Source organism: Alnus glutinosa, chromosome 1 (genome assembly GCF_958979055.1).
Source record: "Alnus glutinosa chromosome 1, dhAlnGlut1.1, whole genome shotgun sequence".
Classification (NCBI taxonomy): Eukaryota; Viridiplantae; Streptophyta; class Magnoliopsida; order Fagales; family Betulaceae; genus Alnus; species Alnus glutinosa.
This window is the reverse complement of record NC_084886.1, coordinates 7,887,131-7,911,876: the sequence shown is the minus strand read 5'-3', so window position 1 is coordinate 7,911,876 and position 24,746 is coordinate 7,887,131. Positions and strand designations below refer to the sequence as shown.

General features: G+C 38.4%; 3 protein-coding genes across 4 annotated transcripts; 2 read left to right on the top strand and 1 right to left on the bottom strand.

Moving 5' to 3' along the window:
• The first annotated feature begins 7,570 nt into the window (after positions 1 to 7,570).
• LOC133858457 (chaperonin 60 subunit beta 4, chloroplastic) lies at positions 7,571 to 13,385 on the top strand. Its single transcript, XM_062293929.1, has 14 exons — positions 7,571 to 7,816; positions 7,909 to 8,034; positions 8,475 to 8,612; positions 9,121 to 9,216; positions 9,314 to 9,556; positions 9,635 to 9,869; positions 11,183 to 11,352; positions 11,530 to 11,607; positions 11,711 to 11,782; positions 11,861 to 11,965; positions 12,191 to 12,283; positions 12,416 to 12,508; positions 12,826 to 12,949; positions 13,056 to 13,385. The coding sequence occupies exons 1-14, from the start codon at positions 7,667 to 7,669 to the stop codon at positions 13,076 to 13,078; spliced, it is 1,746 nt and encodes a 581-aa protein (XP_062149913.1). The 5' UTR covers positions 7,571 to 7,666; the 3' UTR covers positions 13,079 to 13,385.
• A 3,359-nt stretch (positions 13,386 to 16,744) lies between these two features.
• On the top strand, positions 16,745 to 24,516 carry LOC133870235 (uncharacterized). 2 transcript variants are annotated; one of them, XM_062307330.1, is made up of 2 exons: positions 16,745 to 17,190; positions 24,004 to 24,516. In XM_062307330.1, exon 1 carries the CDS (start codon positions 17,027 to 17,029, stop codon positions 17,165 to 17,167), a length of 141 nt encoding a protein of 46 aa, XP_062163314.1. In that variant the 5' UTR covers positions 16,745 to 17,026; the 3' UTR covers positions 17,168 to 17,190; positions 24,004 to 24,516. The 2 variants fall into 2 exon arrangements, with proteins under 2 accessions (XP_062163314.1, XP_062163308.1); XM_062307324.1 differs by lacking the exon at positions 24,004 to 24,516 and adding an exon at positions 20,575 to 20,743 and having other exon boundaries at positions 16,759 to 17,190.
• On the bottom strand, positions 20,974 to 21,662 carry LOC133870227 (GCN5-related N-acetyltransferase 1, chloroplastic). The gene has a single exon (XM_062307313.1). The coding sequence runs from the start codon at positions 21,586 to 21,588 to the stop codon at positions 21,007 to 21,009; it is 582 nt and encodes a 193-aa protein (XP_062163297.1). The 5' UTR covers positions 21,589 to 21,662; the 3' UTR covers positions 20,974 to 21,006.
• Positions 24,517 to 24,746: the final 230 nt, after the last annotated feature.

The window sequence follows — 24,746 nt, the reverse complement described above, 5'->3', positions numbered from 1 at the left end:
CTTTTATGCTGTGTCTCCAATTCTTGAGCTTTACACCCATATCCCGAAACGCATCTCGTTTTACTTTTTGTAAATCATAATTTGGTGGGATGTAAAAGTCCACCTACACAAGTTGGAAGTTGATAAATAAAAATTTTTTTAAAAAAAAAGTTTGACGGTACATAAAAGTCCACTTACCATCAGGGCTTCCCATATATCCTCCTTTATACGAGCTGGTACATGCGCCCAATCGTCCCGTAAATGCACATAGTTTCCGCTCCTTATTAGCTTCTCGGTTTGCCATCTAAATTTATTGGCGCTAAATCCTACGGGTTGCTAGCTTGGATTATAATCCATCACGACCCTCTTTCCCGCAGGGATCTCCCATACCTTGTGCGGGTCCATAAACTATATGCACCACAGTATTTAAATGAGTCAAATATTTAACAACCAATCAGTGTAGAAATAAATATTTTAAAATATCAAATAGATTTTTTTTTTTTGACACATACACTAGGATCGGATCTAAGTCAGGTCGGATGTGATCGAAGTCATCTCATAGATCGTGATCATTATTACTGGTCAATAGGAGCGGCTCGCACTCGTGGTAGTTAGCACATGCATCATCATGCCCTTCATCACCAACATCGTATACGTTTTTAGGTTTAGTTCTTACAGCGCAAGCCCAACCTGGGTCCCGTTCATCTTCAACGTAAAAAACTTGGTCAACTTGTGTAGTTAGCACGTACGGCTCATCGGTGATCAACTTTCCCGTGTGTACAAGTTTTTTGAAATTGACAAGCACTAGCCCATACTCATCCACCTTGTACCCTATGTCCCTCGTGGTATCTGCCCAATCACATTTGAACAAAACGTACTTGGTCCTATCGTAATACTCGACCTCAATTATTTTTGTTAACTTCCCGTAGTACATTTCGCCATCAACGGTCGGCACACACACACCGCTATTCTGAGTCCTCTTTCCCGCATCATGTGCTCGAGTGCGAAACAGTTTGCCATTTACAACATATCTATTATATCTTATAGCTGTCTCTTTCGGCCCTCTACAATGCATCACCAATTTGTCACCTATTTCCTTCCTACCTCGATTGTCCAATCGATCGACCTATGAGTATATTACGTACAATGTAAAACGCACAAAGTTAGTTTGGTTAGTTTATATGATGTATAAGTTCAACATTTAATAATTAAACATGATGATAATTCGTACATATTCACGGTACCAATCACAAAACTGTTCATGATGTTGAGCTTCTAATTGATCATCCGTAGTTCGCCCCCTATTATGTGATCGCCTAAGCGTATCCATGTGCATCCTATAATTGGAAATTAGTCGCATTATTATTCACCCTAAGGCTATAACATAATTGAACATACATATTTATGTAACACAACTTACGCTCGGAGTTGAAGGAACTCGTCAGAGTTCTTCGTAATATATCGATGAATCTGTGTCAATGTGATACGGTCGAGGATGACTCGTGTTCCCGCCCCCTTTGAACCATCAGGATTTCTTTGAATTTTGTTGTGAAATGTTGGTACGTTATCTAGATACCTCGAGCAAAACGTCATCAACTCGGTCGCTATATAGCCTTCCACAATGCAGTCCTCAGGAGCTGCTTTATTGCGTACACTAGATTTAAACCCCCCAAGGCTCCTACATAGGAACACCATTCAAATGCTAGTTAGCAATTATATTCTAATATCGTAAAAATTAAAATAATTATTAAGCATGCACAAATATTACATCTCTGCTGGATACATCCACCTATACTGTACAGGTCCCCCAAGTCGACATTCACGGACAAGATACACGACCACGTGAATCATGCTAGTAAAAAAACCGGGGGGGAATATCTGTTCCAGCTCGCACAAAGTGACACAGACGTCACCCTCTAGTCAGTCCATATCCTCTTGTGTTAAGTTTGTAGAGCATATCACAAGAGGTCTAACTACGTTATTTGGCAGTGATCCACACAATGCAATAGGGAGAAGTTGTTGCATCAATATATGGCTGTCATGACTCTTTAAGCCCGATATTGTACATTCTTTAAGTTTTACACAACAAGAAATGTTAGAAGCATATCCGTCGGGCACCCTCACATTTCGAATCACTTTCAAAAAATGAATTTTATCATCTCTGGACATCGTGTGGCATGCTGCGGGCATATAGGTTCTACCATTATCGGCCGTGAACGGATGAAGTTTATGTCTCAAACCCATTTCCATCAAGTCTGTGCGGGCTGCGAGGTCATCCTTTGTCTTACCTGGGATGTCAAGAATTGTGCCAAGTATATTGTCCATCACATTTTTCTCTATGTGCATAACATCAAGGTTGTGCCGCAATAAATTGTCTTTCCAGTACGGCAACCTAAAAAAAATAATTTTCTTCTTCCAAATTACATTTTCAGTCGATGTTTCTCCCTTCTTCTGCTTATTTCTTTTTTTCTTTTTATCCTTGTTTGCCATGCCCGCGCTCTCATCCCCAAATACCATACCCTCTAATTGTCCCAGAATTTCTTCTCCACTTTGCACATGGGGGGCACATTCTAATTCTTGGGTTCCGTCAAATGTTTTTTTGTTTCGCCTCCACGGATAATCCATGGACAAGTATCGTCTATGTCCCATATAACAATATTTTTTACCGTGTTTTAACCGTTTAGACCATATTGAATGCATACAGCAAGGACATGTATACTCACCCTTGTTAGGCCATCCGGACAAATCTGCGTACGCCGGGAAGTCATTTATTGTCCACATCAACTGCGCTCGCATCACAAAATTATTTTTCTTCGAGACATCAAATGTGCGTACCCCAACATTCCATAGTTCTTGTAACTCCTCAATCAATGGCTGAAGGTAGACATCTATATCCATTCCAGGTGAACTTGGGCCCGGGATAATCAAAGATAATATGAATGATGTTTGTTTCATGCACATCCAAGGAGGCAAGTTGTATGGAACAAGCAGTACTGGCCAAGTGCTATGGGAAGTACTCATGTTCCCAAATGGATTAAATCCATCTGAGGTTAGACCAAGTCTGATGTTCCTGCTGTCGGCCGAAAATTCTGGATGTAAGAGATCGAATGATTTCCATGCTTCACCGTCAGCCGGATGCCTCAGCACGCCATCTTTAGTGCGGCCTTCTACATGCCATCTCATGTGGGGCGTTGTATGTTTCGACATAAAAAGCCTCTGTAGCCGGGGGATGAGTGGAAACCACCGCAATACTTTCACCCGACGTTTCTTTCTCGACGATATGGATTGACCATCCTCGTCCAAATGAATTTCATCCTTCCACTTAGATTCTCCACAAACGATGCATGATTCTAATTCTTGATTGTTCTTCCAGAATAACATACAATCATTACGACATGCAGGAATCTTCTCATAACCAAGCCCTATGTCACTAAGAAATTTTTTCGCCTAATATGTATTAGTTGGCAAAGTGTCATCACATGCAGGCAGCAACTGGATGATGAACTCAAGGAAATCCGAGAAAATCTTGTTGCTAAGTCCACCAACGCATTTCAAGTTGTACAAATGTACAGTAGCACTCAGCTTGGTATGTTTAGTACCCCCATGAAGTGGTTTCTCCGACTTTTTGAGCATGTCGTAGTACTTCTGAGCGTTCCCTTCAGCTGATTCTCCATTCTACCCAATTTCTTCACCTCCCTGAGCCACGACCTCAGGTTCACAATTTTCTTTTCTAACTTCGTGCATGCCGAATGCATCACTCAACATTGAGTGCATGTCGCCACCCTGTTCTGTGCTTCCACTAGCCACATCTGCAACTGAGCAATTCAAGTAAGAACCTGCAACAGGACCCCGAACATGTTTCTCACCGTGCCAAAACCATGTAGTGTATGTAGTCATTATTCCCTTACCCCCTGTCAAGTGGGCAAGTACGACATCGGGCGGGTGACACTGGCTATTTCGACACGACTTACAAGGGCAGTGTATATTTCCATTGGGGATTCTACAATTACTAACTGCGAAGTTAACAAACAATCTACACCCATCTCTATATTCCCTCGTACCCCTAGACTTTGTCATTCAAGTCTTGTCCATCTTCTTCTCTACGTACAATACAAAATAGTAACAAAATAAAGTAAACAACATATAAATTTTCAAATGGTAATTTTGAAGATTATAATTAATTTTTTTAAAATTTTACATATAAATTTTGATAAAAATAAAAATTTCAACAAAAAAGATATTTAAAATAGAAGTTATTTACCCACTAAAATATGAATTTCTATTTAAGAGGTCGCACTATTGCACTCTGCAATTTGAATTTGCTCAAAATTTGAAGTATTCATGACGTGATCTTTATTCCATGGGAAATTTTCAATACAATTTTAAAATAAAATAATTTAATTGTACTTAACTATTGGAATTATGAGATGATGGTTATCATTAACTCAAACTAAGGTATAAATAGTTCGTAAATTAGTAAAAACTATTTCCCAAATTTTCTTGTGGAGACTTTTAAATTATTACTTCCAATGGAACTTACACAAAAAACCAATTTTAAATATTTTTTTTTTTGATAAGTAAAAAATCAATTTAAAAATTATACCACACACTTCCAAAATTCTCAAATTTAATTGCTTATTTTTTCTCATTCAATAGAGATTTACCACAACCTTTCTTACGGTATTAATGACAAAGTAAACTTCTGCAAAATAAACATCCTAAAAATGATCAATTTTTTATATATGATCTCAATGTGAAAGCCATGAGGTGAGCAACTATTTTTAAAAGCCAAGAATTAACCAAGGACAATAATTTGATATATTTTCAAAAGAGTTTTGTAGTTTGTTTCGAAAAAAGTATTAGTAGTAGATGTCACATTTGTTAATTAATATTTGGAAAAAAAAAATCAGCATTTGAGAAGTGAAAAGAATTGTACAACAATTTACAAAACAAGCCAACAATTGAATAACCTAGGTACTTATTTTGACAAGCCTTGAGATTCAAATAAATGTTTTAAGGCTTAAATACTGCAATATATATATATATATATATATATATATATATATATGCTGACGTGATGCATGTGCTATAAAAGTAGCAAAAATATTGATGATATTTGGAATTCACAAATTCAAAAACATTTATGTCTTATTGAAATTTTTAGGCAGCCTCAAATCGAAATTCTACGCAAATTTGTCTATTTCATTTCTTCAAGTTCAATTATTTATTTATTTTTAAATTTTATCAATAAATAAATAATTGTGGAAAAAAATAGGAAAATGATTTTACCTTACGGATAGACGACTTCGGAGGTCGGGGGCGGCCGGGTTGCTGGTGGCCAGCATCGGAGGTCGGGGTTGCTGGTGGCCGGCGTCTGAGCTGGGCGGAGAGCTACAGATGAGAGAGAGAGCTTGAGAGAGAGCTAGAGAGTGAGAGAGAAAGAGAGAGAGAGAGAGAGAGAGAGAGAGAGAGAGAGAGAGAGTAGAGTGTAAGAGGGACACAGGAGAGAGAGAGAGAGTACAGTGAGAGAGGGAAACAAAGGAGAGGGAAAGGGAAGAACTGTGTAGTCCCGCGCGGTTCTAGGAACCTTAGTGGCGTGTCATAAATGACACGCCACAAAATTGTGGCGTGTCTGACTGACACGCCACAATTTTACTGGCGTGCTGAATCAAACACACCACTAATAATTTTAGTGAGGTGTTTTAATTCAACACGCCACTAATTAGTGAGGTGTCAAAAAATAATTTACTGCAGACACGCCATTAAATGTCCTATTTTTTGTAGTGCCATTTTGAACTTTTAATGCTATATATCCATGGCATGCCACTCACAGAGCGGCCTTGAAGCTTCTGCGCAATTTATTAACCCATGCTTAGATCGTCAAGTTGATTATAATCATAAGAGTTTAATATTGATACAAGAGTTACAAGAACTTAAGAGACAAGAGCTATAAGCATTCAAAAGACAAGAATTACATGATAAATTTGATTTATTGTTGTTAATGTAGAAGTATAAGAGACTTATAACGTTCAGACTCTTTCTCTATAAATAGAGTCTTGTATACAATCAAATGAATCAAGGAAAGATGTAGCCAACAAAATGCTTTGATGTACATGTGGACATAGGCTATAGGCCGAACCACCTCAATTCTATGTGCCTCTCTCTCTTATTCTTATCTCTTTGCTAGATTATGTGATCTTACACTTAAGAATAAGACATCATGCTCATTCAAATTAATAATCAAATCCATCATTTAAACTTCGTGCTTCATTCTGATAGATATGTTATTTTATCAACGCTTCTTGACCGTTCTCCAATTTTGACCCGAAAATGTTTTGTTACATATTATATCTTCATTTTACTCTTATTTTATCAAATTGATGTAATAATGTCTATCAGCTTGAAATACAAAACTTTGACCAGAATTTATATATGGTACTGCTTAACATTTTCGGTTATTGTTAATTTCATCTTAATACATACTTCTGATTTGAGCAATTTAGTTCTTATATTTTTAAAATATTTGCAATCTTATCCTTTCATCCATTCGGTTTATATGGCTGCCATTAACCATCAGAACGACGTCGTATTAGTCATTGAGAAAAAAGTAAAAATGAGTAACCGGAGGGGGGGAAGGAGGAGATGGTTGTAATCCTAGTGGCTGATTCGTCAAATGCATGGATTTTACAATACAACTACCGAACATTGATTCATCCAAATAGATTTTTAGTCATTTTAGTGAGCCAAATTACTAAAAATTCTCCCTAATAAATTTAACAAAATTGTGATTTTTCTTTGGTGAGTAAATTGTACTAGCCAACTTTGGTGAAAATTGTTCACTCACAAAAACAATAAAAGCAAATATATATATATATATATATATATTTTTTTTTTTACACTCCAAGCAAACTTTCATTTGCCTCTCTGTTTTTTTATTTCTTACCTTAACGTTTGTTTATATCGAAAGCATATGACAATTTTTTTTTTGAAAAATATGACTATTAGAAAAATAAAATTAAAAATATGACCATTTGAATATTAAGGTAAATATTAAAAAAGACAAATTTTTTAAAAAATGAACACTATAATGAGACAAATATTAAGAAATATGATCATTAGGAAAAGACAAACATTCAAAAATATAAATGATAGAGAAAAAATAAAAAAAAATCTTTGAAAAAGAATAGAGACATGATACACATAAACCTTTACTACATCTTTTTTTTTTTTAAAAAAAAAATAAAAATTAATCATTTGATCTGTAGGATCCACGTGTAGATCATTAAATGGTTGATTTTAAAATATATATATATATAAGAGATATAAAAAATATTATTTTTCTATTTAAATGAAATAATTAAAGTAAATAGTTAAAATGACAAGGCTATATAAGGGTGCTTTAAAAAGATAAATAACTAAATTAGTAAAAAATGATTTTTAATTATTTTTACTAGTAAAATCTAATGAGTATGGTAAGAATGCTACATACAAGCATAAATGATCAGAAAAAATGCATGTCGTTAGCCTTGGAGTAGCGCCAAAACATGTTCTTAGATTTTTTTTTTTCCTTCAGAAGCCTCTCTCTCTCTCTCTCTCTCTCTCTCTTATCCGCCAAAGTCCAAACGATATTTCAAGCATCTTTCGAGATATATGTTTCTCCAACCAGAACACCAAACTGAACCAAGCCATGGCATGTTCTCTAATCCCCATCTCTGCACTTAATTTCACTAACCCATTACTGCCCAAAAGGTCTTCTTCGCCCTCCATGTTAAACCCGAGAGCCATGGCCAAAGAGCTTTACTTCAATCACGATGGTTCGACCACTAAGAAGCTTCAGGTTACAGTTCAAGCTAGGCACTGGTTCTTTAACACCCATAACTTTGTTTTGCTTGACAAGATTTTGAACGGTCGGGTTGGTTGGTGGTGCAGGCAGGGGTGGACATGGTGGCCGAGCTGGTTGGGGTGACTTTGGGTCCAAAAGGAAGGAATGTGGTATTGCAGAACAAGTATGGACCCCCAAAAATTGTAAACGACGGCGAAACTGTTCTCAAAGAGGTATTGCACACTTTTATCCTTCTGTCCTTTGCCCTTCCAGAGCGTTCTCAAGGTCCGTTTGCTCTGGCGGTTTCAAGACGTTCAGCGATTTCAAAATGTAGTTAAAATCCGAATTTTAAAAACGCAGTTAAAGTGTTTGGTAAAATCTGCAAAACAATGTAGGCTGGAAATTTAAGTAGTGTTAGTTCAAATTTTCAAATACAAATGACTATGTATTATTTATCTTCTCAGTCTTAGAAGTAAGTTTACACGAGAAATAGTTGTCTAAATAGTGATACAGAATTCTTACGGAATTAGGATAGAAGTAACAACATTAGCAAAAGGAAAATCTAATTATTCAAGTAGCATCAATTAAAGAAGGAAAATCTAATTGTTCATTTCACAACTTTTCTCATCAAGAACTGTCCTCTTAACTGGCTCTGTATTATTGTCTTATATAGATTGAATTGGAGGACCCTTTGGAGAATGTGGGAGTTAAATTGGTGAGACAGGCTGGTGCCAAAACAAATGACCTTGCTGGCGACGGTTCCACTACTTCAATCATTCTTGCTCAGGGTCTAATTGCTGAGGGTGTGAAGGTATGAATTAGATGCTGTACATGAGTAGCCTTCCTATTACATTACAACAAAAGAAATGTTTCTTGTGATAGGTTAAGGATCACTGCGTCTTATATCCTACCGTTGTTAGAGATGCGGGGTTTCCCAAAATGCTAGCCAATAGTTAGAAATCAGGGCTACCTAAAATACTAGGCAATAGAAGATAGGGCTTTATACCATTGAAAAAGCCTTGCCAATAAATCATCAAGCTTAAACTTCCTTCTTGCACCCTTGCTCCTCCAGAAACACACACTAAACTAAGAGGTAAAAATGGATTGGTAGCATATTTGATCAAACGGGTGATTTTCTCGCCTTTTGACCTCATGTTCCTTACCAATAAGGCCTTGCCACCTAGCTGTCCCTGAAAACTCACATAGGCAGGGCTTGTCAAGTACATAGCTCATATGTTGTTTCCAATATTGAATAGGTTATTAGGAACTCATATTAGGCGCTTCCAATATTTTGTTCTAAGCATATACACTTTTTCTAGATTATTGCCGCTGGTAGGAATCCTGTTCAAATTGCTCGTGGGATTGAGAAGACTGCAAAGGCCCTTGTGTCTGAACTCAAATTAATGTCCAGAGAGGTAAACAAGTTTATATTTTTTAACCCGATTTCTGAAAGAAGTAGTTTCTTATCTCATTTTTGCTGAATCAAACTGCAATACATCTCACATGTTGCAGGTTGAAGATCATGAGCTTGTAGATGTTGCTGCAGTTAGTGCAGGGAATGATTATACGGTGGGAAACATGATTGCTGATGCTCTTCGTCAAGTGGGAAGGAAGGGTGTAGTGACAATTGAAAAAGGGAAGTGTACCGAGAACAGTCTACAGATTGTAGAAGGAATGCAATTTGATCGTGGATATTTGTCTCCTTACTTTGTAACTGATCGACAAAAGATGACAATTGAGTTCCATAATTGCAAGGTAGGAATTGTGTTATTTGCGTAGTCTGGCATGCTCTTCCATGAAGTAATTAGAGGGTATGAAATTCTTTGGTTGCAGTTACTTTTGGTTGACAAGAAAATCACAAACCCAAAGGAGATGTTTAAAATATTGGACAGTGCAGTTAAAGAGAAGTATCCCATTGTGATAGTTGCAGAGGGTATTGAGCAGGAAGCTCTGGCTCCAGTAATTAGAAATAAACTGAGGGGTGTGCTGAAGGCAGCTGCTATCAAGGCTCCTGCCTTTGGTGAGCGTAAGAGCCACTACTTAGATGACATCGCCATCTTGACTGGAGGTAATAGATTAAGTACCAAAACTTAGATATTGTAGCGTCCATTTTCAAAATGCTTATACGTCACTTACAATGGCTTGAAACATCAATTTCCATTAATTGGATGCAAAAAATGTTACTGTAACTTTATTGGGTTTCTAGTTACCAAATCATTTGCCTATCCACTTTGGGTTTGTCGCAGCACCACATATTAATATGCTGATTTTAGTAGTTTTTCAGGTATAAATCCATCCTTTGGAGTGAAATCAATAGCTTTTGAGGTAGTAGTAGTGTAATACTAATAGCAATAACAACAATAAGAATGAGTACATTCTTCACACCCACTTTACATCGGCTGCCAATTCTTCACACCTACTTTTCATCGGCTGACGTGGCATGGGTTGGATGCCCACTTGAAAAAACGAAACTTTCTACCTCCGTTTAGTTCATGCCACGTCAATGGTGTGAAGTGAGTATGATAAAATGGGTGTAAAATATAGCATTACTCCAACAATAATAATAATTAGAATTGATAGTAGAGGAATAAAATGTGAAAAAATGAACAATACACTGAATCAATCTTTTGGTTAATACTAGTCTGGAAGTTAGCTTTTTATCCTTTGGCACCCAAAAAATTTAAATTCCTTTTGGGGGCAGGCAGCTATTACAAATGAAAACTGCAGATTATTGTCGTACAATCTTATGTGTTTGTTGCTGGCAGACATACAGTGCTTATAGGCACAATATAGATCAAAGATCGAATACACCTTTAGTTAAAAGATTAAATACACTGCCAATTACAGTTAAAGACTTGTTCTTGAAATGATTAATAGACAGGACATCACTTGACTTACATGCATATATACATATATAATCCAGAATAAATGGTTGCAGTGGAAAATCAATACCTTTCCCTATATCCACCCCAGACTCTTGTAGTATTCAGGGTCTGCTAATGAAGTTGATTTTGATCTCCAGAGATCCTTTATATGATATTAAACAATACAATTTCATAGAAATTTGATGTATAAAATTTAGTTTCTTATGGTGCTCTTTGACCCTTCTTGAATGTACTTACATAGTGAATCCCAAGCCCATAATGATAAGGGGGTTGTCATAGATTAAACTTAAAGCCACATCTCATAATGCAAATCCTTAGAAAAATGAATATGACCTTAGATAGGATTGAATGACAGAAAAAGGTTCATGTATCCGAACCCGAGTAGTTGGGATTAAGACTTGTAGAGTTGAGCTTAGTTGTTCTTTTGTCCCTTTAACATTTTGCTTCTTTAAAATTCTCCATGCTCTTGCATGTGTGGATCTTAATAATTATGCAGGCACTGTAATCAGAGATGAGATGGGGTTGAGCCTCGAAAAGGCTGGCAAGGAGGTGTTGGGCTCGGCTATAAAGGTTGTGATAACCAAGGATTCAACATTAATAGTTACGGATGGGAGCACTTGCAAAGCTGTTGAAGAGAGGGTTTCTCAAATCCGGAGGCTTGTTGAGGTGCAATTATTGTCTCTAGCTGCAGTGGTGTACTTTCTACTTTGAAGTTCTAACTGCAGTGTCAATTGCAAGATTAAATGACCGCACATGCACACTGGTGCACTTCTGATGTAGAAGGAATTATACATTGTTAGCATTCTCCAAGAGTACCAAATGCAATGGTTTCTTGTTTTGCAGAACACTGAAGAAAATTTTCAAAAAAAGATACTGAATGAAAGAATAGCTAGGCTGTCAGCGGGAATTGCCATTCTTCAGGTAATCTAAATTATATTACTGTCAGCATCTTGAGAATTGGAGAGTCTGGAGGCTTTGACTTCCTTTCAAGCTTATACATTGAGTTTTATCAATTGAATCCTAGGTAGGAGCACAAACACAAGTTGAGTTGAAGGATAAACAACTCAGAATTGAAGATGCTTTGAATGCAACAAAGGTAGCTAATTTCGTCGTTGATCTCATTAGAAGTTGGTTTGTCAATCATCAAGTAAGCTTCTAACTTGTCACATTACAGGCAGCAATTGAGGAAGGTGTTGTAGTTGGAGGGGGCTGTACCCTTTTGAGGCTATCTACAACGATAGATGGTATCAAACGAGTCCTGGACAATGAAGAACAGAAGGTGTTACCTCATTTCTTTAAATCTGATAAAATATTCTCCTTTCCTTTTCCTTCTCAATTAAATATCTTAATCAGCGGCCTTTCTATTTGGAGTCGACTAAAGTTCATTGCAGTATTCCTAATCAATTGTATGTCCTTTTAAATGAGCATGTTTTTGTTCTGGTGCAATTAGTTTCAATTTACTGTACATAAAGATTGTGATGTCATATATACAAGTGCACTGCAGATTGGAGCTGAGATCTTCAAAAGAGCTTTGAGATATCCTGCGAGACTGATAGCCAAAAATGCAGGTGTAAATGGCAATGTGGTTATTGAAAAGGTCTCTGCATAATAACATTATTTTCTTTGATACATAAATTAAGATTAAAAATGTTTTAGGTCTATGAACTGATTCCGCCCATTGTTGTAGATCTTGAATCCATCAAACTTCCCTGGTGAATAAATTTTGCAGGTTCTTTCTAATGATAATATTAATTATGGATACAATGCTGCAAGAGACCGTTATGAGGATTTGATGAAGGCTGGAATCATGGATCCATCAAAGGTACCATCAATTGAATGGTTTTATCAGATGATGCACATATCACTAGCTTAATGACAGAGACATGTAAGCGTGGGGGATACTACCACGTCACGATATATTTTGCCCTTGAGAGTCTATTAGATTATCTGGACAGATGTTATCTAAAATTTCATGCAGAAAACATCAAGGGATATAGCTAAATGAAATTTGATTGCTCAATCCACAACATATATAAGTGATGACTTCAGTTTAAGCCAGAATGTCTATGCTTTGAACTAACCAATATGTAGGAGAAACTTTAGCTGATGAAATTATCCCCCTATCAAATATTGGAGCAGGTAGTTAGATGTTGTTTGGAGAATGCAGCATCTGTCGCCAAGACTTTTCTGACATCTGATGCTGTTGTAATTGACATTAAGGAAGTAGAGTCCATCAGAAGGAGACCACCAATGCCAACCTCAGGTGATTTCTGCTTTCCCAAAGAAGTAATCCTTTCTGCATCTTGTGTGTCCCTTTGACATAATATAGCATGGTAAGTAACAAGTAATGCCAATTTTTTATCATTCAGGTATCAGCCCAATTGGCGTTTAGTTTGGCGGATGGACTTGTACACCAATTCAACTCTTAAACCCTGCTTTCATCCACCCTTTCAAACATTAAAGGGCTCTTACAGAAGTTACCAAGTAAACAAGGGTCACCTAAAATGACCAAGTTTACTTATACAATGGTGCTGATGTTGACTACGAGACTTGCCAGTGTAGCTGCTTACAATTCAGTTCCTTCATCACAAGCGGATATTTCTAATAATAAAACAAGGATATCTTCTGCAAATTTGCAGGGGAAGATAAATGCTACTCTGAATAGGGAATCCAACAAGATAAGGTAGTTGCCGAGTTTAGCTCACTTGTGAAAGAGAAATGTTATTGTACTGGTGATGTTGCTTTCCTAGCCAATGATGGAGGCTGGTTTGTGCCGCGGTATTTGCAATAGGACCTCAAAGGATCAAGGAGAAGTTACCTTCGAATGAAACATATGATACATTCACAAAAACATGGCATTTTTGTAAACTGGCTAAGAGATTTTGTCTTTTTTTTTTTAAAAAAAAAAGGTATGCAGGGGAGATCAATTGTAGTTATTCTACCTGGGCATGACCATGGTAGTACTTGTCCATTGAAAGCCGCACAGGATGGGCCTAGACAGCGGGAACCACATGTGTTCTCTCAAGTTTGACTGAGTCATAGCCTGATTCAAACCCATCAAGACATCAGTGGGATTCAATACGGTTAATATTAATAGGATTGAGAATTTTCATTTTTGGAGCCAAACTATCACTCCAGTATATGCCTTACCACTTTGAAAATTTTCTTGAGGTCACATAACCACCGCAACTACTGATGGATTTGTATTGATAATAGAAGGGTCCATCTGCCTATCTTTTGAGAGATATCACATTATAGCCTTTTCATTGTGGTTTGCAAGCAAATATGATGGAATTCTCAGAGTTTGTACCTACAGCCGCACCAACAAAGAAGCTATCTCTAATTACAACATCAAAATTAAGCTTGGTTTGTCTTGAAGGGGGACCAGGAAGGAGTGGGTGGGTGCAAGGTGGATGTTAACTTATTACTTGTCCCAAAAGTTTAAGCTGATAGGAATAAATAAATTTAATCACGTAATCAATACTTTAATACTCTCACTCAAGTATGGGCTCAAACTTCAGTTTTATAGGTGACGCCTAACACGTGGAATATTTAATTGAAATGGGAGGTAAATGACGGATCCAAGGTTCGAACTCAGGACCTTTGGCTCTAATAGCATGTTAAATCATCACTTGGCTTTGATACCATTAAAAAAAAAAAAAAAAGAAGCAAGAAATTCCTTTATAATTTTTTTTTTTTGGAAGGGAAAGATAAATATTTCATTAATCATAAGAAGGGTACAGAACAAACCACCATATAGGTGTATACAAGACACCTCCAACCAGGTGTATACTCCAGTTGAGCCAAAAGACTCAGACCATTACAGACAGAAATGCTATAAGTAAAACATAATCAAACAAAATGATGCATCTATGATGACATGAAACTTTCCTTGGAAAGGGAGTCGGTTACACATTCTGGGCTAAAAGCAATGACTAAGTTGATCAGCACAAAGCAAACTGTAAAAAAAAAACACACCATCAACAAACCCCACCGGATCTACACCGAGGGGACAACAACTCCACACAACCCTATGGGGTTGGGAGACTCTAACCTTCACTAGGAAACCTAGGAAGGACCAAAACCACCATTAGCTCAAAAGGCTAAGGGAAAAAAAAAATAAAAAATCAAGACACAAATAAAGAATAAAGACAACTACAAATGTAATGGCCAAACCATTTCCCTCATTTTCCTTTTTGCTTGACGATTGGATGCACGTTTTGAGACCTTAGAAGAATCCGGAATAAACACGCCCCAAATGATGCAGCTGAAAAATCACCCCGAATCAACGTTGCAGTTTTGGATTTACTGAGTGACACACGTTGCCCCTACTGCGAGAAAAAAGAAGAACCCAAAACCGTCGAAGCCGCCATTTCCCTTTTCACCCTAAACCACCGTTTCCTTGATCGCCTTAAACTGTCGATCTAGGAGAAATCCCTAGGCCGCCTTTGCTGCAAGCAGCCGCGAAAAGGACTTATGTGATTGCTTCTGTAGCGTGGCCATCCAAACCTGCAGCAGCGGACAAAATCTCCTAATCAAGGACAACACTGTCAGACCGGAACATCTATGAAAGAAGGCCAAATCTTGGACCCGTGCGATTTCGTCTTCGGCTTGGCCAACCAAACCAGCAGCAGCGTATCAAAATCTCCTATTAGAAGGCAAACACCGGGCGCCACGAAATAGACTAGAACATCCATGGAAGAAAACCCAAATCTGGGAAGTGGGAGAAAGACATCCGCCGTTACACCCCACAACCCCTTCACCTTTACGATGCCGACGACACCGAAGAGAGAAGGAGCATTATTTATAAACAAAACTACCACAAAACTACTAGGGAGGAGGGAAGCCTCCATTTTCACACACAAAGGAGGTCGCTGCTCTTAGAGAAAAAAAATTGCCTCACAGAAGAAAAAGGTTTAAAAAAAATCGATTGATAGTTGATAGTTGACTCCTTTTATAATGTTAATGGCCGTCAATGGTAATACAATGCTTGCTCCGTTTGTTTCGGCGTAAAATTATTTATGAAAAATGATTTCGGCATTTTCCGGTGTTTGGTAAGGGCGAAAATAATAATCAATCGAAAAATGATTTATGTTTGACAAAAAATACTTAGTAAATTTCGGAAAATGATTTACGCTTTTAAAAAGCGTAAATCATTTTCCGAAGACACTAGACGCATTCGACCCCCTTTTAAACGACACAGTCGACATTCACGTTCAAGCAGTCGACCATCACCGGAATCTTGCCAGTACCGAAATCCGACAACATCCGGTCCGCCCATATTCCGGCGACCAAACTTGACGTATTTCGGCTGGATCTGGCCACAGCATCCCCGCCAGAACGGCCGGCTGGCCGGATAGATCTGGCCAAAATAGCTCGGCCAAAACGGCTAGATTCCAGCGGTTCTGGTAGGATTCCGACCAGTGGACCGGAGTATGGTTGTTCTGTGACAGATTTCGGCGACCGGCCACTTTCGCCGGAATCCGGCCAAACCAGATTCTGAAGAAATTGTCCGGATTCCGGTCTTTAACTCAGATTCTGGCTATAGTAGCCGGAATCCTGTAAAAGTGGCCGAAATTCTGTTGATCAGTGACGGAATCTCGTCACCGGTGATTTTTATATTAATTTACATTAATATTTATATGTTTTGAATAAAAAATGATTTTTATAGGTTAATATGATTGAATAAAAATATAAAAAATATTTGTGATTTTTTGTAGGCGCTAAACATCGAAAAATGCTTTTGGCGAAAAACATTTTTTAGAAAAATGACTTCCTTGAAACCATTTTATGACGAAAACTATTTTACGTCGAAACAAACGAAGGCGTCAATGGTAATTGCGTGACATTACTATTTTTTTTTTCTCGGATAAATATATATATATATATATATATATATATATATATATATATATATATATATATATATATATATATATATATATATATATATATATATATATATATATAAGAATTAAAAAATGGGTTGCATAACAAAATGTCTAAAAATCAAAGTGTATATTTAAAAATTTATGATGGAAAATCAATAATATTTCACTCTTTATCTGTAGATGCTATAAGCCCGTTTAGAATCCCAAGACAGACAGATTCGGCTCTCCTGCGTAGTGCCTATGCTCCTCTGTTGGGATTGATTCTCTCTCTCTCTCTCTCTCTCTCTCTCTCTCTCGCCATCTAGCCCTATAAATGGCCGCGAGAGATCATAGTCCCTTCCACAGAATTCTTTCGGAACCTTAAATCCAAAAGATCCCGTCCAGATTGTTTCCAATTCTAAATCATATGCATAGAGCTGTAAACGGAAAGATAGAGAAAGAAAAAGGAGATGATGGGTTTGAGTGTGCAGTGGGTATTAGACTTGGTGGTAGCAGGTATTTCTTTGGTGATTGGACTGGGTATTTTTGCGTTCACTGCCTCCATTCTTTGCTCTGCTGCTTTTTTCCACAATGCCAAGGAAGCCTCTTAATCTCACCCACCGTCCAATTCAAGGTAAATCTTGTTATTTTTTTTTTCTTTATTGTGTCATTATTATTAGAAGAGGTGGTTCAAAAAGAAATCTAAGGTAGTTGTTAGAGCCAAATTTTGGACGGGCCACCTGCAGAAAAATCACCGGAAATCGCTTGCCTGCAGGGACCGGTGAGGCTCCTATGTTTAAGTTAGTAGTAGCCTCTTTTGAAGAAAAACTGAATAGAGAATGTTTAGGGAGAGGGAGAGTCACCATCCCTGATTTTCGGGGATATGTGCCCCTTTAAATGAAAGACTCTCAAATATGGTCCATGAATGCTTGCCACGCAGTAGACTTGTATGCCTCTTATTAGTTTCCATGTAGTGGGGTGTTTGAGTGGAGGCTCATTTTACTAGCAGTAGCCCCATTCCCATAGCCGACTTGTCCAATTGGTCGGGCGTTAGAAATCTTGTGTGTACTCGCAATCAAGGTTGCCTCTAACCTTCAATACTAAAGGCGAAGTGTTGGCCGTCAGTTGCCTAACTAGGGCCGTGGGTGTTGGGGTGCCCATCGAATGGTGTAGATCTTAGCCCTTCGAGTGAGTACCCAATTCAAGGTCATTTGTTCCTTGTTGAGTGAGTACCCGAGGCAAGGTCTTTTGGCAATCCTGACATGTCGGGATGATGTGTGGCATCTCAACCAACAATGGCTGTGGAGATCTTGGCGGGTCAGGAGGTGTGGCATCCCGCCTGACAATGGCGATGGAAATCCTGGCGGGTCAGGATGTGTGGCATCCCAACCAGCAATAGTAATGTAGATTGTGCCTTGTCGGGCGGACTCGAGGCAAGATATTCGTGCCTTGTAGGGTGGACCTGAGGCAAGGTCTTTTATCTTGGCGGGTTGTGGACATGTGGCATCCCGACCAGTAATTTATGTTGGTGGCCAAGGAGAGCTTTAAATTTTAGGTATTTCTTGTAGCAGCTCAAAATAAACAAGAAGTGTGTAGTAGTTGTGCTGCTACATAGCTAAAATATAGCTAGATTTTAGTCCAAGTCATTCCGGTAGATTAATTCGGAATCAACAAATAATTCACAACGTTTTAAACAGTTAAAACACATGTACTAAAATTGGGAATGTGCTGCTTGGGCCTCGGACTTTGGTACTCAGCCATCGGTCCTCGGCCCTTGGGAATGTGCTGCTCGACTTGGCCGAGGTTGTGTCTACTCGGCAATGGCCCCTCGGGAAAGGCAGTGCATGGCAACTCGGACAGTGGCGAAGGCTTCACACTAATGTTTGGGTTGGAATGGGGACCTTGGTTGGTTGGTTGGTGACAGGTTGCTGCGTGGGGTAGCACACTAGTTATGAAGGTTGAGGTGCTTAAGAGCTTAGTGAGCTCCTCGAGATGCCAAGCTTAGACTGTTGGTGCTCAGTTATTGGGTGTCCAATTTGGTAGTGGAGCTCGGGAAACTGATGGGCTTTAGTTCAACTTCTGGACTATTGTGTAGCTCAGGATCATACTGCTCGGTCAGCTTGGGCTCTAGGGATAGTTCCTCAATAGCTCGGGACTAAGGTGCTCGAGCCAGAGCTGGTGATGGCTCTGGCTGCCTTCTAACTTAGCAATGGAGGCACTTCGGCAGGGGCACCTTTGACTGATGTGGGTAGCTTGGCAACAGGAGTGGACCTTTCCCTGCTCCTTTTGATTCCCCCTAACAAGTAGACAATAACTCAGTAGCGTGCTGATCAACTCAAACCATCAAGGCCGCTCAACTTAGCGGCAGAGGATCGAGAGACCATCGTGGGGCATCTTTCACATCAGATGCCGACGATGGTGTAGGCTTAGTAGCCAAGAAAAGACTAACAATAGGCTTGCTTTCTTCGAACTTTTTTTCTTTCTTGAAATCAACAAAAGCGATGATTTGACTAATACCGATTTTACTAGAAAAAAAAATAGTTGTTAGGCTACCGAGAATGAGTCCAAATGGCTGATTTTACTACATGAGCAAGACTGCAAGAGTAGACAGAAGCCCACTTTCGGACTGGTCAGACGGAGGAAATGGGTTTTGTTTTGAGAGTAAAAGAGAGGTTAAACACAAACATGGAAAAGTAGAGAAAGGTTGAACTTATCATGCAGATCTGACGAAGCTGTTGATCTCTATTCGACAATGGCGAATTTGAATTAATTTGTATCAAATTTGCTATGGACGAGCATAGATTTATGTAGATTTTCCATGGATGAGCAGATATTTGAGGAAGGAGACGGAAAAGGAGACCCATAAGCCGAGCTCAACTGTTCGAAGAGAAGAGGAAGATCGTTCCCACAGACAGCACTAGCTGTCGAATCAAATTTTTGGATAGATGGACTGGTGATAGAGCTCTTGCAAAACGAGGTAGAAAGGTCATCAGAAAATTGCCTGTCCGCGGGGGACGCAGGGGACCCGGGGAGCCTCCAATGCTTAAGGCAATGAATGGTTGTTGAGAGAAAATTGAATGAAGAGAGAGTGGGGAGAGGAGAGGAGAACGTACACATGTGTGAGAATGATGAGAGTGGAATGTGCGTACTTGGACATGTGTGCCCCTTTTAATGGGAGGCTCCCCTGGGGTGGTCCTTGATGCTTCCTACGTGGTGGACTCCAGTTGCATTATTAGTTTCCATGTAATAGGCTGCCTTAGTGGGTGTATTGGTAATTTGTTGCATCACCATATCTCTTCATTTTTGAAGGTCAAGTTGGTTTTGATGTAAGTAGTGCTTGCTTTTATAAAAGATGAAAAATAAAAAAACTTAGCATTTCTTGTTTCCACCTTTAGTGTGAATTATTAGGATGTCTGCTGTGTAAATAAGATTATCACTACCATATGTTGAGCGCAATCTTACTTATCAAAAAAAATATGTTGAGCGCAATCTTGCTCAAACTACTTTGAGTGTCTATAAGTGCAATAGTTGCTAATATTTCAGGGATTAGGATGCCCAAACTGATGCTTATGTGGGAAATCCAAATATAAATATCGTTTTTGTTACAGAATCTATAAGATGGATGTAAGCAGAATATAAGTTTAGCTGTCTTATGCTCTGATAGTTGGTTGTTTTCAGAGTATGGTTTTTAGTATGTTGACTGCAAACAGGTTTGGTAGAAAGTGATTTTTACTGACTTTTAATGATCAGCATTAGTTAGTGGGTATCCCTTTCAGGCTGTTAACCTTTATGTTTCCATTCCTATATGTACTTGTGATTCCGTGGCTTGATGTATAATTCCGACTGTTCTGCCGTGAAAATGTATTCTACCACAGAGTTTAAGTTGAATGGAAATGTAATTTTCCTTTTTGTTACAGCCTCTGTAGATTTTTACCTGTTTCAACCATCATTTTTGCGGTTTCACAGAACATTTTTGGGCAAGGATAACTTGGATCAATTGTTTTACATGTTTCTGTAGGTACTGAAGCAAGTTCGAAAATGAAAAGCTTGTTGTTTCTGTGGAATTTCTCACTGTTATGGAAGTGACATAAAAGGGACTATGTGGCCACTGGCCTTTTATGTACACAAAAAATGCACCATTTCTCTCCTTACTAAGCAATAAAATCCGGTGGCAATTTTGATTTTCAGTTGAGTTTTTTCTTTCTTTGGTTTTCTATTTCCCCTTTAATATTCTTATGTATCTTTGTTGTTTGCTTTGCATATGCCATCTCGACCAACAATTCAATTGAAATGATCCCAATAAATAATTAACGGTATTTTTACACGGGTTCGAGGCTTACCTAACAAGGGTGGGTACACGAAGTAGCCCTACCTTGATATATATATATATATATATAAAAGTAAGAAAAAATAAAACTCAAGACAATTTTCTCCTGCTACTGTTTTATTCTTATTTCCTTTTTTTCTGTTTTCTGGAGTACACCATTCCCCGGATCCCATCCGGATCCGCCACAAACCCCATGGGCCTATAGAACCCGAGAACGCGGGGCTCCGAATACAGCGCAATATTACAAATCCCTTTGGATGACAGCTCGTCTAGCAACCTCTCCATCACAGCCTTCCCTAAACCAATCCCCTGGAAGGAGGGGTCCACCACCACGTCCCATATGATCGCGTTGAAGACGCCGTCACCCGTCGCCCTAGCAAACGCCACGGGCCTCTGCGTCTTCTTGTACTGGATCCACAAGAGCGAGTCGGTGTGGTTGAGAGCGAGCTTTATCTTCTGCGGGTCGCGCTTCGGGAACCCGACCGCCACGAACACGGTGTTGAGGTGGTCGAGGTTGAGGTCGTCGATCGTGCGGCGGAGGATGAAGCCTCGGGACTCCAGGGCTTGGTCGGAGATGGAGTAGTTGGTGGTGGTCTTTGTGTCGGTTGGGGCATGAGCTGAAATGGCGACGGTTTTGGGGCGGGTTGGGGTTTTGAGGCGGATAGAGGAGGGGAGAGGCGTGGAGATTATGCCACGTAGAAGCATTGTTCCTTATTTACAAAGGGCTAAAGAGAAATGACAACCGTGGCGGTTGTATTATTATTATTTTGTGTGATATTGATATGTACGAGTTTGGTTGGAATTTGTGGTGGTTATGGACCGGTGGAAGATACGGTTGGTTGGGTGATTCACAGGGCTATAGTGGGCCTATTTGGCAGCTCAGCAGCATGGTGGGTGAATTCATTTCCTTTTAATTTGTAACCGTTGGTCCATAATCATTAATCACAGCCAAAACTCAAAGCCAAATTTGATCAACCATATTTGACCCTCGTGTAAAAGTAGTGCGCAGGCACATCGATGGGTTATATATAGAGGACAGTGAAAGAGTTCGATCAAATTCTTGGGGCTCTGCAAAACCCACATCCTTAATCTTTCTGGGTTCAGCTCATTTGCAAGCAATTCCATTGTCTTGCTCTTTTTCAGTCATAACCTTTTCATGTATGTTCTCTGCTTTTATTTTGCCTATATCTGATCCAATTTTGTTATTTCAATCCTATGTAATTTGATTGACTTCGTTCGAGTAATTGTTCGTTTTACTAGTTTAGTTGGATGACAAACATATGCTAAAAACGAGGACTGCAACTTTTAATTTTGCTCGTCTTGCCTTTTGGGATATTACTTTGGACTGTTTTCTTATGCAGTTGTTCTGTTAGAGTCATATTCCTGCCTACGATATGAAAACTTGAAATTTGATCCATTACTCTAAAATGGACTATAATGGAAATCACAGTTTGATGGTCCTGTCACTTTTCATTGGATAATTCCTGAGAGTGACCACTTCATAATTTCATTGCAAAAGCACAGTTATAGCCATATCTAGATGCCCACCTTATAGCAGGGTTCTTTTTCCAGCCTACACTTAATAATGGCTTTACTTTTCGTTGGATCAAATTGAAACTAGATTGCTTTTTGGTTGTGCAGGACTTTCTAAATCCTGGTTATGCATTTGGATTATTTCTTTACAATTTACATTATAATCTTTGTAGGTTCATACATATGTGTAAAAGATCTTCTTAAGTATTGGAATTCGATCGAACTAGTTTTTGTTTATTTAAATGGGAATCACAGAGTCAAGAATTGTGAGTTTGCTGGTCGATCTTTGCTTAGAAGTTTTGTTTTATTTCCTCTAAGCATTATGAAGTGGTAGTGGGATGGGGGAGGGTTAGTGTATGTTTTAGTGTGAAATCCTGCTTGGCCAAAGAAAAAATGGTTGATAGGTGTTATATGTGCAAGAAGAATGGGGAGTCCGTGAACCATCTTCTTCTTCATTGTGAGGTTGTTTGTGTCATTTGGAATGTTTTCTTCATGCGATTTGGGTTGTCTTGGGTTATGCCTAGACGAGTAGTTGATTTGTATGCTTGTTGGTGGACTACCGGCAACACTCGTAGTGCTGCTGTGTAGAAGATGTTGCCTTCGTGCCTTTTGTGGGTGTTTATGGAGGGAAAAAATGATATGAGTTTTGAGGACCACGAGAGGACTTTGGGGGAGATTTAGTCTTTATTTTTCAATACTTTGTATCCTTAGACAGCTGCTTATGTTTCTCATTTGGTGATTAGTTATCATAATTTTCTTGTTCTTTTTGCCCCTACTAGTTATGTGGCTTCTTTTGTATACTTCTTGTGTACATGAGGCGCCTTATGTTTTTAATGATATCTTGATTATTTTAAAAAAAAAAAAAAAAAAAAAAAGAAAAGAAGAAGAAGAAGAAGAATAAAACGATGAAAATTGAGTCTTATCTCCTTGATCTACTTATCAAAAAAAAGTCTTATCTCCTTGATCTTTCATGTTCTTGTCGCCGAATCTGATAAATTTTCTCAGCAAGAACCTATTCTTATGGAAGATAGTTGTTTGTTGTTCTTTTTCGATATTGACTATCTTAAAAAAACAATAGCATTGAACCGTTGATGATTTCGCTTTTGCTGGCACAATTATTTACTAAAGAGTCTGGCCTAATGCTGAAAGCTTTCTTTGAGGTTTGCCTTAACTACAAATGTTTCCTGGCCAAAAGAGAGAGATAAAAATAAAATAAAACAACAGATAATGATATTTAAATTTTATAATTTTATTTTACTGTGATTGCAGAGAAATCTATCTCCTCCTTGACATTGAACCTGGTACATACTCTCAGTGATAAACTATCTTCCTATCTTATGCTAGACATAATTGTTTGCAGGCCATATTCATTATTTATGAGCTTCAATATTCATGGAATTGAGTTTTTTCTTTTACAACTATTAATTAAAGAGTATACGGTCAACTCGTTCTGATGATTTACATTTTTTATTTTTCAGAAGTTAATACTTTGAGATTCTTGTATCTTTGTTTCTCATTTTTATGCCATCTTAAACGTTGTGTTGTGCAATAAAGTCTGTCCCTCTAACACTCAGGTACCTTGTACAGAATTTATGGCTGCCGTAACCAGAATTGGCCTCGCTGTCGTGGTCCAAGCTCAAAGAGATTACTTAGGAGCTCAGAGATATGAGAGGACTGACATACTGTGATCCTTCCATACTGAATGGTTCAGGATTGCGAAACATTGAAAGATCTGATTTGAGCTGTCTGTGGTGGTCTCCCTGCTGATATGATTTCAGTAAATGTAAAAATGTTTCTTGAGTGACTGGTCCTGTCAACTTCTGGAGACATCATCTGTCCATGATGGGTTTATCAGATCTGTTAATTTGTCTAGAGAGCATTCTTGTTCTATATGTTGTGGAGATCAATCCTGAGTAATTTAATTATTCAATCATACGACCCTTCATATAGAAACGTCTATGCTCCTTGTTTGTTTGATAGTCTCTTCCCTTTCAACCTCGTTTTTTAATTTCCATAAGTGTTCTACTGATCTTTGAATGTGGAACTCTTCGCCTTTAATTGTAAATCAATATTATATGATATGAATGCTAAGTTATTTAAGGAACTTTGCCTAAATGACTTATTCAACGTGCTCAGGCTTGTGATAAAGGGCAAATACATTTGAATCTGCAGCTGTCCTGAGAATTGTTCATTACCAGGCAAGCTGGGTCAGCAAAATCCGGCCACACCCTAACCTTCTTGCTACTGTTCATCGGACTGCTGACAATGCCTTCAATTTATCTACTTTTGATGAAGCTGTTAAAAAAAGAGACAATTTTATAGAGAGAAAA

Bases quoted from the DNA above. Each gene is read 5' to 3' on its own strand.
- LOC133858457 (XM_062293929.1), top strand. From the start codon at position 7,667: ATGGCATGTTCTCTAATCCCCATCTCTGCACTTAATTTCACTAACCCA. The intron at 8,035-8,474 runs GTATTGCACACT...TGTCTTATATAG, and splicing joins GCGAAACTGTTCTCAAAGAG to ATTGAATTGGAGGACCCTTT. The intron at 12,509-12,825 runs GTACCATCAATT...ATATTGGAGCAG, and splicing joins GAATCATGGATCCATCAAAG to GTAGTTAGATGTTGTTTGGA.
- LOC133870235 (XM_062307330.1), top strand. From the start codon at position 17,027: ATGATGGGTTTGAGTGTGCAGTGGGTATTAGACTTGGTGGTAGCAGGT.
- LOC133870227 (XM_062307313.1), bottom strand. From the start codon at position 21,588: ATGCTTCTACGTGGCATAATCTCCACGCCTCTCCCCTCCTCTATCCGC.